General features: G+C 39.5%; 2 protein-coding genes across 2 annotated transcripts in view; one reads left to right on the forward strand and one right to left on the reverse strand.

Moving 5' to 3' along the window:
• The window catches only part of LOC126475362 (alpha-ketoglutarate-dependent dioxygenase alkB homolog 4-like), a 34,798-nt gene extending 33,520 nt beyond the window's left edge, over nt 1-1,278 (reverse strand). Inside the window, exon 1 of the mRNA XM_050103181.1 lies at nt 1,004-1,278. Within this exon, the coding sequence (XP_049959138.1) occupies nt 1,004-1,102 (99 nt within the window). The 5' untranslated portion in view covers nt 1,103-1,278. The remainder of the gene's footprint in view (nt 1-1,003) is intronic.
• Nucleotides 1,279-1,365: 87 nt separating this feature from the next.
• LOC126475371 (nurim homolog) overlaps nt 1,366-14,617 on the forward strand; it is a 64,537-nt gene continuing 51,285 nt past the window's right edge. The window contains exons 1-2 of the mRNA XM_050103192.1: nt 1,366-1,613; nt 9,342-9,523. Coding sequence (XP_049959149.1) covers nt 1,487-1,613; nt 9,342-9,523 — 309 coding nt within the window. The 5' untranslated portion in view covers nt 1,366-1,486. The remainder of the gene's footprint in view (nt 1,614-9,341; nt 9,524-14,617) is intronic.

Consider the following 14,617-nt stretch of genomic DNA (forward strand, 5'->3'; position numbering starts at 1 on the left):
TCAACTGAGCTCTTGATATTCATACATCTGTTTCATCTTTAATTTTCCTGTGTGCAGTACCTATCTTTACCCCATTAATAGCTGCTTCTGTAGCCTTGCATTTACCTCTAGCCATTCCTCTTTCACCATTCTGCACTTTCTGTCAATCTCATTTTTTGACATCTGTATTCCCTTTTGGCTGCTTCACTTGTTATATCTTCTCCCTTCATCAGTTACATTCAATACCTTATGTTGTATCCAAGGATTTCTACAAAGCCTCATCTTTTTACCTATTTGATTCTCTGTTGCCTTCACCATTTCATCTCTCAAAGCTAACCATTTGTTTTCTACTGTATTCCTTTACCTAGTTCTTGTCAATAGTTGCCTAATGCTCCCTCTAAAACTTTCAAAAACCTCTGGCTCTCCCAACTTATCCAGGTCTCAACTCCTTAATCTCCTACATTTTTGCAATATCTTAAGTTTTAATCTATAGTTCATAGCCAATACACTGAGGCAGGAATCCACACCTGCCAATGGGAAAGTCTTAAAATTTAACAGCTGATTCCAAAATCCGTCTTACCATTATATAATCAATCTGAAACCTTTCTGTGTTCTTTTATTTGAAATTTTTATTTATTCAGCACTCTGTAAACCGTGTACTGCCTTATTCCATGACCAAGTACCTAGACCAACAACTGCATGTAGTTCAGTTTAAGTGCTCGACGTTGAAACAGCTAGTCTAAAAACGAACATTCGCTATAGACTTATGTACTACTAGTTTTTACTACATTTACAATATACTTCCTGAAAACTACTGAACTCTTGTCACTCGCTCCAATGCAGATCCAGAAACTCTACCAAGAGTAATAAAGATGAGGAAGTTTACATCTTGAATACCAAACAATATATAAATATCTTGAGAGGCTTTCTGGTTGTGAAACATACAAACTACAAAGCAAGAATAGAGTCGTAACTGTAGCACTTCTCTATCATTAGTTTTACTGTTTTATGATAAGAAACGTACCTTGGGGGATTTAAAATCCTTCTTGGGAATTCCAAATTCTCTCTCACATATTAAGCAAGTTCTGATCCCTTTGCAACCACATGGCCTAGGTTTTTCCATTGGTTACCTATTCCACGTGAGCAAAACTACGAAGCATACTACGTCAGTAACATTTGTTGGGAACACGATCACATTCCAAGCCTCCTTCCGACTCTAATTCTCCCAATGCCACTCGGCACTCGCAGATCGCTTTAATTCCAGCTGTTTGCTCAGCTGACAAATGTAATCCATCGAATAACTAAACGTCGATATACCATATCGACTAATCGATACAAACACCGTAATTTATCTGTAAAAATTTTGCGAAGTGTATCTACTTTACTGTACTGCTCATTGGCATGTTTATTTTGGTCATAGCAGGGTAGCTTGGGCGTGTAGACCTCATGGGAAGCGAAATTCATGCCCGTTAAATATCACAGTCAGAGTGCTCTTTAACCCAGAAAAATGAAACTGAGGGACGTTTTTCATGTCAGTTTTTCCTTAGTTAGTTTTTTGTTTAGTGCTGTAACATTCATCCAGCTGATATTTTTCTTGTCCCACTTACCGAAGGATGAAGAGAGTCATTCAAAAGGTACTGTAGTGTTTTAGAATTTCGAATTTTTCGTTCTGTTTAAAACCGGTCGATGGTGGAGCATTTGCTTAAGAGTTATTAGTAAAAATGAGGTTTTGTAAATAATGTAAAGTTCTCAGAGTTGCAAAAGGCATTGATTAGAAAGCGCAGAAGTTTTACAACTACTACGAAAAATTCAATTTACAGCATATATAAGGAGCACATCACCTATTTCATCTATATGTAAAATAATGTCTTCATTCTGTTACTCAGCCTTGTGTCATAGTGTTTTCTATCAGTATTTTGCATTATTGTTCTCTCTGTTTACTGATCTCAGCACTGTTATTTGCGTGTGTCATCTTTTAAATTGCCACTTCTCGTTTTTTTTTTTTTTTCCCCTTGAGGTTTCATTTGCAGTTATCCTCTTCTCTTGCTACCCCTCCTATCCCTTTTCCTTAATATTGTTCAGTTTGCTTTTTTTGTTTCAGTTAAATATTGTTATTATTATTAATTTAAGTTCACATCTTTTACATATCAACAACCAGTTACACATCCTTGTTTGGATCATCCTGAAATTTTATTCTTTGCAGTGAGTCCTATGTTACTTGTTAATCATTTCTTGTGCGTTTTGTGTCTCTTGGTTTCTTAAAACTAACATGCAAAGTACCATTTGCCTTACAAAGAGAGACTCTGGTAGAATCTCAATCCCATCTAATCCCAGTACTGGCTAAGGTGATTGAATCTGTAGTGGTAAAAATAAACCCTTAAGTATCATGTTTTGAATCCTCTTTTTTTGACACAGCATATGTTATGGAAGACCAAGTCCTGGACCTAATTACAAACATAAGTCATACTTGTTAACTAAATTCGCTGTTCTACACTACTGGTACATTGTCAAACTAGCAAGGACTTGGACAGTGTCCCATCTAAGCCTCTGCTTAATAAGATAGAATGTTATCATATTAGGTAAGGTGCCTTGGTAACCATTGAATTTTTCATGTACAGTTAACCGACAACAGATTGTTAGTACAAGCAGTTGTCACATGTGAAGAGAGCTTGCAGCATGGTGTGCCACAAGGATCTGTATAAGGACTTCCTTTTTCTTGATTTTTGTAACTAACCAAAGCTTAAATGAACATATTCTACAGTTTGCACATGTTCTCAAGTGGTAAGAATGACTTTCAGGCAGCAACTGGCCTTGAATGTGGTAGTAGACCCTCTTGAAATGTTGTTTGTGATGAAAGACTAATCTGTAGCATAGCTCGGAGTCTAGGTTAGTTTGAAAGGTGATTTTTGATTGTGAGTTGCAGAAGCCACTTAATGTAACTGCCAGATAATGAGGCAAGCAGTGGTTAATGTAAATAATATGAAAATAAATGAAATAAAGAGAATTACATGTTGCTTCAGTGACACTGCATAATTGAGTGTGACAAGAGTTGTTAAGCTTGTGAGTTCTTCATTGACTGTAGATTAACTTAGAAAGAACACATTGTAGATGTGGCATCAAGTGTTCATGGAGCCCTCTACCTCTCGAGGAAACTAAAAAGCATAATAAGAGGCAATGCTATGGTAAGAGTCTACTACAAATTATTTCATGGCAGTGTCAGGTGCTACTGAGAGACTACTATGCAGACAGCAGAAACATGCTATTATTACAGAAAAAAGCAATAACAATCATTACTTCTATGGGGAAAACTGATCACTGTAAAGTTGTATTTACGAAATCTTAAGTGTCGATTGTTTTCAGCCAATACATGTTCCTCTGCCTACCTTTTCAAAAAGCGTTGCATGCAGTGCACTTGCCTGTGAGATGGGGAGTTGAGCCAAACCATGATTGAATCTGTGCATCAGATTAATGACTGTGTCTGGTCCACCTGAGTGTGGTTTTTGGGTGGTTTTAGATGCTTATGTAGGCAAAAGCTGGGGTGGTTCCCAATTTCTGCTCAGAAAAAAACAGTTAATCACACAGAACAATCTTTACACAATTCGCAGACAGGTGGTGCATATGACTTCCCTAAGCAACAGACAACTGTGGTGACAGGAAGGGTCCCAGTAGCAAAGTTAGAGTAAATTTGCCAAACCTAGAGTACAGCTGCTCCCTGCTAGATGGGATTAACACTAAGAAGTAGGAGTGTGCTCATTTGCCTCATTCATGTGAATTTCAACTAGTAAGAGAGGGAAAGTTCACAACACTAAGTATAAGTACAATGTAGATGGGTCAAGATGTTGATCTATGAAGACACAAGATGGTTTTCTACAGGTGACACTGGCAATGTTCAGTGTACTATGAAGCAGTGCTCAGTCTCTGGCAATGGAATTTTTTAAACAATGGTTTTGTGTAAGCTAAGAAGAGCATTCATTTTATGTTGTGGATTTTTCCCCCTGGTGACTCTCAGACTTGCCATTCAGTGCTAGAATACTAACAGCAACACTTTTATTCTGAATATTATTATAGTAGGCCTATGCATTTTATTGTTGTATGATCTTGTAGTTTAATATAGTCCTGATGTTATCCAGCCAGGTGTGACTGGTCAATAAAGTAGAACTAGTAATGGACATAATAATAAATGATTTGTAACAACTTTTCCATCTTTTCACAGTTCCTGTCTATATCCTGAAGTTTAAATAATAATTGTGGACACTATAAATATAACTGCATTATTAAATGTGCATGCCTAAAAGTTAAAGAGTGTCCTTCCCAACCATTTTTTAAAATTCCAACAAACCTACAAAATCCATTCGATATAAGTAAAGTTAAAACTGCACAAATCCGGAAAAGGATTGCCCTATATAGCAGCTCTCTCTCTCTAGTATTTTCTTTTTTCAGTCAGTCTTCTGATCGATTTGGTATGGCCCACCACAACTTCCTCTCATGTGCCAACCTCTTTATCTTGGAGTAACATTTACAACTAACATTTTTAATTATTTGCTGAATGTACTCCAGTTTACTATTTCAGTTCCGTGTAGTACCATGGATGTTATTCCCTGAAGTTCCATTTTCTAGTCAGTGTGTCCCTCATATTTCTTTCCTCACCTGTTCTGTGTAGAACCCTCCCATTTTTTATCTTGTACTTAATGTACAGCACCCATCTCATCCCAAACACACTCTTTTCTTTTCTTGTTTTTCCAGAGTTCATGAATCATTCCCATATAAAGCTGTACACCTTATGTATATTCTCAGAATTTTGATCCTCAAATTAAGGTGTATATTTGATACTAATAGACTTGTTTCGGAAAGGAAAACCCTATTTACCTGTACTAGTGTTTGTCTTATATCCCCCTCGCTTTGTCTGACATTCATTATTTTACTTCCATGCTAGACAAAGTCCTTCATTTCATTCCCAAATCTGATGTTAGGTTTATTGCTAATCTCATTTCTAAGATGTCTTATCACATTTGTGTTTCTTTGGTTTGCTGTGAATCCATATTCTGTTCTCATTAGACTGTTCATTCCATCCAACATGTGCCTTGTTCTCAATTTCATTGAAGATAACCATGCCATCAGCACATGTTGTCATTGATAGCTTTTCATCTTGAATTTTAATCCCACTGCTAAACCTTTCTTTTATTTCCATCACGGCTACAGATGACACAGTAGGAGAGAAAGACTGCATCCCTACCTTGCATTCTTTTTAATCTGAGCACTTCTTTTTTTGTCTTCCATTATTATTGTTTCCTCTTTGTACTTGCAAAGATTTTCATGTGTTTTAAACCTATTGTTATGAGAATTCGAACCTCTTGCACCCTTTTATAGTATCAAACACTTTTCTAGGTCGACAAACCCTATGAAAGTGTTTTTTCTTCTTTTTCAAGCCTATCTTTCATTACCAAGCACTCTTAATGAGTCCAAACCGGGACTCAAATGCGGATTTCCCGTTTATTGTGAGCAGACCCTTACCATTTTGGCAAGGGGATTTTTACTGTATGAGTACCAAACTTTGTAGTATTAATGCCCAGTGTATGGGGTGCCTGATTTCTGTGCATCACAGTGCTACCGCCCTGTCCAAATATGGCCATCAGGTGCCATGACCAGTCATCATGGTACATAGTCTCACACAGCTGACTAGTCACAGTGCACTTGTTGACTTGTCAACATGAGCTTGGACAAAAGGAGCAGAGCATGACTGGTGAAGATCTATTATCAAAACAACAGAATGCTGCAGCTTCAGAGAATATCCCCAGCTGAAAGGATTACAGAAGGGTCCTCTTTCTCCACCTGCTGTGCGGAGTATGATGAAGAAGTTCGAATCAACTGGACAACTGGGGGTCGCTCCAGGAAGAGGTTGATGAATGGTTGCACTAAAGGTGGTTGATGAAAAGTTGCTATGGCAGATAATGTTGCTTGCAGTTTCCGATTGTCAGGCAGTGCGCATTCTGTGTCACAACAGTTGAATATCCTGTGGTCCACTGTATGGAAGGTGCTTCAAATCATTCTCAAATGGTCTCCCTACAAGGTCCATATCATACAGCAGCTTGCACCACAGGATGCACAACAATGTGTTGACTTCACCCTTCACTTTGTCACAAGGATTGAAGTTGATGAAGGCTGGTCCTGGACCATCCTATGGACAGATGAAACTAATTTTTCTATGGTGGATGAGATGAACACACGGAATTGCTGAGTGCGGGATCTAAACCTCCAGTCACTGTGCATGAAGTTCCTCTGTATGGTGAACGTGTCACCATATGGTGTGGCTTCACGGCTACATTCATCATTGGCCCATTCTTTTTTTAACAGATTGGCACTCAAGGACCAAAGATGTGCTATGTGACCAGCCAGCGTTACTGCAATATGCTTTTCCAGCATGTCGTACTCACCCTACAGAAGAGAGACACATTGAACTCAACAATTTTCATGCAAGATGCAGCCCCACCACACAGAGAAGTTCACCTGTTTCTCTGAACACATTTGGAAACTATTGAATTATTAGCTGATCATTTCCAAATGCTTGGCCGGCATGATCATCTGATCTCACTCCCTGTGATCTCTGTTTGTGGGGCTATCTGAAGGATAGTGTTTAGCAGGGGAACATTCACACATGTGCTGATCTGAAGCACAGTATGTCAAGAGAGGAAGTCAGCATACCTATGGGCATGCTTCATTCTGCTGTGCAGAATGCAACCCTGCACTTTCAGATTCTTCTGGACACTGATGGGCACCATATTAAGCCCCTTTTGCAGCAGTAATGGTACCAGTATGTAATGGTATGATGTACCACAACAGCACATTAATAGTGTTTCAATTAAACTGATTCTGCATTATTTCTCTTCCCCGTGTCCTTGGCATTAACGCTGCCAAGTTTGGTACTTGAATGGTAATTAGTTTCCGTGTTATAACATGTTAAATAGGGAAAGGCATGTCCGAAGGACTTTGCATTACAATATTGCAGTGCCTTTGTCATTCCAAATTATATTTCCTTTTAGCATTCTTCACATTTTTCCTGTGTCCATTTTGCTTTGGCTCCCTTGTAGTCCCTGTTGATCTCACTCCTACGTGACTTATGTTACTGTGTTCCTGTCTTTTCCTGAAAATTTTTATATTTCTTTCTTTCACCAGTCAATTGCAGTATTTCTTCTGTTAGCCATGATTTCTTCACACTTACCTTTCTTGCAACTACATTTGTCTGTAGTGTTCTGAAATGCCCTATGATTATAAGATTTTCATCTTCCCTAATGTATTGAGCTACCCGTTCAGTGCCCCCCCCCCTCCTCTCTCTCCCCCTCCCCCTCCCTCTCCCCCCTTCCCCCCCCCCCCCCCCACCCCCCACTCCACTCCACCCCACCCCACCCATCTCTCTCTTCATCTTCCATCTTTTGCTTATAAAGTTGACATGTATACTGTTGTTGGTGTTAGTGCACTGTTGATTCTGACAGGAACCAGAAACTAGGCTTAAGAAATTTTCATAGCATTTGTTGGCCTAGAAAAACTGTACAATAAGGTAAAATGATGCAAGAATGAGAACTGACTCATTGCCCTATCTTCCTATTCATTACAAATCCTACTCCCCTAACACCATTATCATTTGCTATTGATATTACCCTATATTCATCGGCCCAGAAGTTCTTATCTTTTTTCCATTTCACTTCACTCACTCTTAATACATCTAGAATGGCCCTTTGCATTTTCCTTTTCAGATTTTCTAGCTTCCCTGTCACATTCATATTTCTGACATTACACGCACTAATTCTTGAATGTTACACTTCAAGTTGTTCTTCAATTTTACTGGTAGTCTACCCCCCCCCCCCCCCCCCTTTCCCCATCTGGAGACCCTAATGAGTGGTTGATCCAGATTTTGCCAATGGAGAGAGCACCGTGATGCTTTTTCAGTTACAGGCCACACTTCCTATGGATACACATAATCTGTCCTTAATTCAGTGGTTTCCGTTTCCTTCTGCAGCTGTTGATCATTGCTGATTATTCCGACTTTAGGGACAGTTTCTCACTTAAGGACACAAGGATGCCTTGAACTTCTCTCTGCTTGTCAATCATTTTGACAAGGCCAGTGACAGAATGAGCGTGAGTCTGTACACCAGAAATCTTTAGTTGCCATTGCTGATAATTTTTATTCAAAACCTAAGCAATGACTGGGATTAAATCTGGGACCTAGGACATTTGATCAGTAATCAAAGATGCTATCCCAAGAACACAGTGTCTAGCTTCTTATAGACAGAGAATTCCAACACGTGGGTCATGCCCTTGAATCATCCACACCCATATTTCAGGACAGCACTTATGATAGTGACATTCTCCATATAAACAGTCACAGGCTCGTTAATGTTGAACAGAGAAATACAGTGATATGACCATGGCAGAAAGCTGGAAGGTGACAAAGAATGTAGCTGTAAATACTGTCAACATTCCAGAACCAAACATGAGAAATAAGACTACCAAACACTCTGCTGGGTACACAAGTGGTTATTTCCTGTGCAACTCCCATGGCTGCTGTCATTGTTATGAGGTATACTATGATGTCAATGATAAGCCAGTTGAATGATGAACTCTCAGCCCCAAGTAGATGTTTTTATCCCTCACGTAACTTGGCATCAATCTTTAAATGGTTTTGCAACCACTTAATAAGTGCTGACTCTATTGCAAAATCAGATAAAATTTGGGCATGAATACATGCAAATACAGAATTATCACTCTTGCATATAATAAAACAGCCAGAATAATCATTTCTTGGCACATGTTGGGAAATATCCCAACTAGTGATCCCAAAATGAGACAGGAAACACTGACATCTTAAGAAAAGATGAAGTCAAGGACCTCACAATACATAAGACTTTGCAACCAATATGCTACAAATTATCTTTGGTAAAGCAGAAGAAAGAGTTCTTTCTGACCAACTCGTAGGCAGCTGAGTGGGTTTTCGAAAGGGCAGCCAAAAGATGATACAATTAACAAAGCAGTAAGTCTCTTATCAGCATCAAAGGAGGGTTGAGGTTATGGGAGCCCTTACTGGGCATAATGATATATATTTAACAATCCCTCATAGTTATTGCTCTCTGTGAGACCAAAAAATACAAAAATTCTAAATTTTTTGTAGAATACAAATCAAAGTAGTGAAAATGCTCATAATATGAAGGCATTATCATTATTACTACTACTACTACTATTATTATTATTATTATTATTATTATTATTATTATTATTAAGTAACAATTATTAATGCATAGGATTTCATTTTCATAACATTTTATACCTAGCAAATTAATTCCTATTTTAAACAAGCATTTTTTCTCTTGCAGATGACATACGTGGTTTTGAGGATGCCATATGGCCTTTGCTGGTTGATTTAGCATTACTTTATTTGTTTGTTCTGCAACATTCTGTAATGGCAGAACCATATGTAAAAGATTTTTTTGTGTCTCATGGTGCTTCAGTGATCCAGCGAAGCATTTATGTTCTTCTGTCATCTGTGGTTCTGCAGGTAAGTTTTAGCATAGTATTTCGTGTAAAGAAGAGTTTGGGTGGTTTGGTCATGTAATCTATGTCATTTGACGTTCTTACTTAGACAGTGTTTTTTAGATCTGTAATGAAAGGTGTACCCAGAACGATACTACAATCAAATAAAGCTAGAAGAACGTGATACATACAGGTATAGAAAATCTCATGAACTAAAGCTTCAACAACCAGAAACTTTATGTTGTATAAAATTGTAAAGGGTTGGACAAAATTAAATCATTAAAAACTTTAAATTTGAAAGTCATTCAGGACTGCAGATTGAGAAAAAGTCAGCAGGTCATGATAAAAAGTAATCATCTGTGGCATGCTAGCAACAGACTGCAGTTCCTGCTGTTTTGTGTTGAATCCATTCTTATCACTCTTGTCTCTTCATATTGGAATTATACATTATTTCCCCTTATGATACCTTGCTTTTAAATACCAATAACATTTAATCTGATGTAAATGAAAAGTATCCCAATAACAAAATGAAAATTAGAGGTACAATACAACACATGAAAGACCATAACTAGAACAAGAAGCAGGATTCATAGACAGATAAAATACTAATGGTGTTCAGTCTCAAGTCATTGGATCTTGGGATTTATATTTCAAGAGCAAAAGAATAAGCAAGGAGAAGTGTAATAGTGCAGAACAATTGTGCAAGTAGTAGAAAGAAAAGGAACTATAGATGTGGTTGTAGCAGTTTGCTGTAAGAGTTGTTTATAACAGAAAAATTTTTGGCGATAGTTTAAAACCTAAAGTACTAGTAATGACTTGTAGGCAGCCCATAAACCAAAGGTTAGATCCAGTGAAGTATAAGTAGCAGAAGGGATAGAAAATAAATAAATAAAAATGTACTATTAGAGATGGTAAAAATAGTTCTTTTACAATACATCTAGTGCAAATTAAATTTTGCAGTATTGAAGTCAAATATTTTGTGGACCACCAAATTATAAAATAGTTTTTCATTTGGTGACTATAACGCAAGATCTTTGACTTTTTTTGTTATTTTTGTATTACTCAAAAATTGCAGGTCCCCAGTGTCATCATGCAGTAGAGATATTTTTGTATTTTAAAGGTTAAAGAAGGAGAAAGATACTTCCTTTTGAAAAAAACTGCAGTTATAAACTCTGTTTTATTTAGAAAATTTATTTACCTACATTTGTTATATTTCCTCTGTTGTACAACTGCCAACTGATGCTCATAAATTCTAACATTGAATCCTTTCATATATCACAAAATCTGTAACCCAGCCCCCCGCATTAGGGAACCAAAATGGGGAATTTGCTAAACCTGTTATTTTACATTGCTATTGTTTTGTGTCCTACCACTGCTAACCTTAGCAGCCTAACACTAACTATACATGGAATAGCACTGTAATAGTCATTACATTGTGAATGTCATGTTGTGGTGGCAGTCTTTTTGTTTGAAAATGAGTGGTGAAGTAGTTACAGGACCAAAATGGTTGATACATGTGACTGCGGAAGAGGGCTCTGCTCCACATAGAGAAGACATTGTGTTACTTCTACTTTTGTAGGTGCTTGGTTCAAAACACTATCAAATGTAATTCCACTACTGTGTTTGGAAGGTGGATCATTTACCTTCTACATTGCTCCTTTCTCCAGAGCTGTCCCTGTGGTGTGCAGTTTGCACCCTCCATTCCCTGCACTCCCTTCCCTTATCAACAAAAGTATTACAAATAGTTTCCTGAAACAAATTGCTCACTAAAAGCCTACAAACTACTCATTGGTAATATGTAAATACTTTAGGGTTATAGGAGACCGCTCACTGAAGAGCAGCAGCATTTAGTTGCCGACAGGCACACCAAAAAAAAAAAAAAAAAAAAAAAAAAAATTTGCTAACTTTAAGATTTATCCTTTAATGAGCTCGAGTAAAACACACAAGCGCGCACAGCTAGACTGACAGTGCCAATGCTGTTTTGCAGTGGGTGGACTGGTTGTGGTAGGGGAAGTTTCAGGTGGGTTGATTTGAGGGAAAGGGAAGCGGGAGGCAGGGAGAGGGACTGGGTGTGAGTGGCTCACAGCTTGGAGGGAAGTGGCTAGTTGCTGGCTAGGAATGTTGAAGGCAAGGGAGCAGGTATGTAAGCTGAAACAATTGTATCAGCTGATGGGAAGAGGCACGCTCTGAAGGCGACATGGGAACATGAATGGGTGGGGGGACAGGAAGAAGGGTAAACTGTTGGGTGGATTACCTGAGACTGAGGCCAGGATGATTACAGGAGCAGAGGATGTGTTGTAAGAATAACCACTATCTGCACGGTTAGGAGAGATTGGTAGTAGAGGGAAGGATTCAGAAGACTCAGGTTGTGAAGCAGCCATTGAAATTTAGCCTTTTCTGTTCAGTTGCATGTTGTGCCACCAAGTGGTCAGCTTTGTTCTTGACAACATTTTGGTGGTGGCCATTCACCATGGTACCATGGTGGACAGCTGGTCAGTAGTGACACCAACATAAAACACTGCTTTCACAAGTGTCCCAGCCTCTGATTGATTGGGATAAGCCTGTGACAGGACTGGAGTAGGAAGTGCTGGGTGAGTGTTGGGCAGGGCTTACACTTTGGTCTAACACATGGGTAGGATCCCTGTGGCAAGGGAGTGGGAGTGGCATACAGATGGATTAGTATGTCATGTAGGTTGGGTGGGTGACATAACGCCACTTTAGGAGGGGTAGGAATGATCTTCAGTAGGTCACTCTCATTTCAGGGCAAGATGAGAAGTAATTAAAGCCATGGTTAAGTTGTTTCAGTGCAGGGTGATATTGGATGAGAGGGGGGTGGTGGTGATGCTCATTAGTTGCTGATTTTTGTTGTTTTTTTGGGGGGGGGGGTGAGGATGAGGCATGGATAATATGTTTGTGGACGAGGTTCAAGGGTATTACCTGTTTGTGAAGGCCTCCAGGACACTGGACAAGGGAGTTCTTGCCCCTACAGACATGTCGCCCACAGTTGGCTGGGCTGTACAGTCTGAGGGACTTGCTGTGGAAGGGATGGCTGCTGTCAAAATGCAAGTACTATTAGCGCTTAGTGGGTTTAATGTGGACAGAGGTGTGGATGGAGCCATCAGAGAGTTGGAGATCAACGTCTAGGCAGGTGGGGCATTGGGTAGAGGAGGACCAGGTAAAATGAATGGTAGAAAAGATTTTGGTGTTGTGAAGGAATGTGGATAGGGTGTCTTAGCTCTCAGTCCTGATCCCAAAAATATCATCAGTGAACCTGAACCAGACTAGGGGTTGGGAGTTTTGGGAGGATAGGAAGGTTTCCTCTAGGTGGCCCATAAACAGGTTGGCTTGGAGGGTGCCAAAATTTGTTTGTAGACCTTCCCTTCAAAGGAAAACTAATTGTGAGTCAGGATATTGCTGGTAAGCTGTATAAGGAAAGAAGTGTTGGGTTTGGATGTGGACATATGTTGGCATCAACAGCAGTGAGTAGGGGTCTAGGAGGTAAAGTGGTTAGTACCTTTGATGTGGGATGATAGGTTTCAGGCAGTTGGTTGGAGGTGATGGTCCTGAAGAGCAGAAATTCTTTCAGTGGGAGCACAGTAGCCAGCTATATTGGGGCATCCAAGATTGTTGGGTTTGTGGATTTTGGAGAGCTGGTAAAAGGTGGGTGTGCAGGGTGTTGTTGGGGTGAGCAATGGTTTGCGGGAAAGAAGCTGGCAACTGGCAGTGTCCCAACAGATTCAGATCAGGTGAGACTGGTTTGGTGGCAAAGACAATGTGAATTCACTGTCATGCTCTTAAAATCATTGTACTGTGATTCTGACTTTCTGACAGACATGTATCCTGCTGGAAGACACTATCACTGACATGAGACACACAAGGTAAGGAAGAGATGCGGGTGGTCCACAGTAATGTTCACTTAGTCCAGTTACCATGATGTTGTTGATTACTTCCATGGGTCCTACAGAAGCCCAGGTGAGTGACACCCACTGCTTCCACTACCCTGCTTTCATGGTGTGATGTATGTTTTTGAGCAGACAATTACTTGGATGAAAGCATATCCAGGTGCAACCATCAGCCTGGTTTAGTAAGAAATTTGACTGTCTGACCAGGTGACACATTTCCTCTGATCCACAGTCAATTGTCATTGATCTAGTGCTTATTGGAATCATAACTGACATTGTTGGATTAACATGGGAACACACAGGGATCTTCTGCTGTAAAGCCCCATGTTGAACAGTGTCAACTGAACCTTATGCTTACTCCCACTTGAGCAAGGTACTCTCTCTTTCTGTAGATGCTCATAACAGTAGCACACAAACAGCTGACAAAGTTCGTCGTTTCAGAGATGCATGTCTGAGGCAATCAGCACCATGTCAAAGTCACTTCTACATCTAAATTTACATCTCTGTACATACTTCACAAGTCTCTGTATAGTGTGTGGCGGAGGGTACCTTGTACCACTACTAGTCAGTAATCTGTCTGCAACTTGTGGACTAGTGGTTAGCATTGTTGCCTCTGGATCACGGAGTCCCAGGTTTGATTCCCGTCTGGGTCAGGTATTGTCTCTGCCTGGGGACTGGATGTTTGTGTTGTCCTGATTATTCAATCATCATTCAGGAATATGGCATGACTGGACCATTAAAAGATTGGGAATTTGTAAGGATGCTGATAACCATGCCATTGGGAGCTCCACAAACCAAAATAATCACCATCATTGTCATTTCCTTTCCTGTTCCACTTGCAAATAGAGTGAGTGAAAAATTACTTTCTGTATGTCTCCGTATGATCCCTAATTTTCATTGGTGACAGTAGAATTGTTCTGCAGTCATCTTAAAATGCCAGTTCTCTAAAATATTCTCAGTAGTGTTCCATGAAAAGAATTTTCTGTACATGGATCATGAAGCACCTCCATAATATTCACATGCTGATCAAACCTACAAGTAACAAATCTAACAGCTGGCTGCAGAATTGCTTTGATGTCTTCCTTTAATCCAACTGGTGGTGATCCCAAACACTTGAGCAGTGCTCAAGAATGGCCCCCACTAGTGCTCCATATTGGTCTCCTTTACAGATGAACCACACTTTCCTAAAATTCTTCCAATGAACTGAAGTCAGCTGT

The sequence above is a fragment of the Schistocerca serialis genome, chromosome 1 (assembly GCF_023864345.2).
Source record: "Schistocerca serialis cubense isolate TAMUIC-IGC-003099 chromosome 1, iqSchSeri2.2, whole genome shotgun sequence".
NCBI lineage: Eukaryota > Metazoa > Arthropoda > Insecta > Orthoptera > Acrididae > Schistocerca > Schistocerca serialis.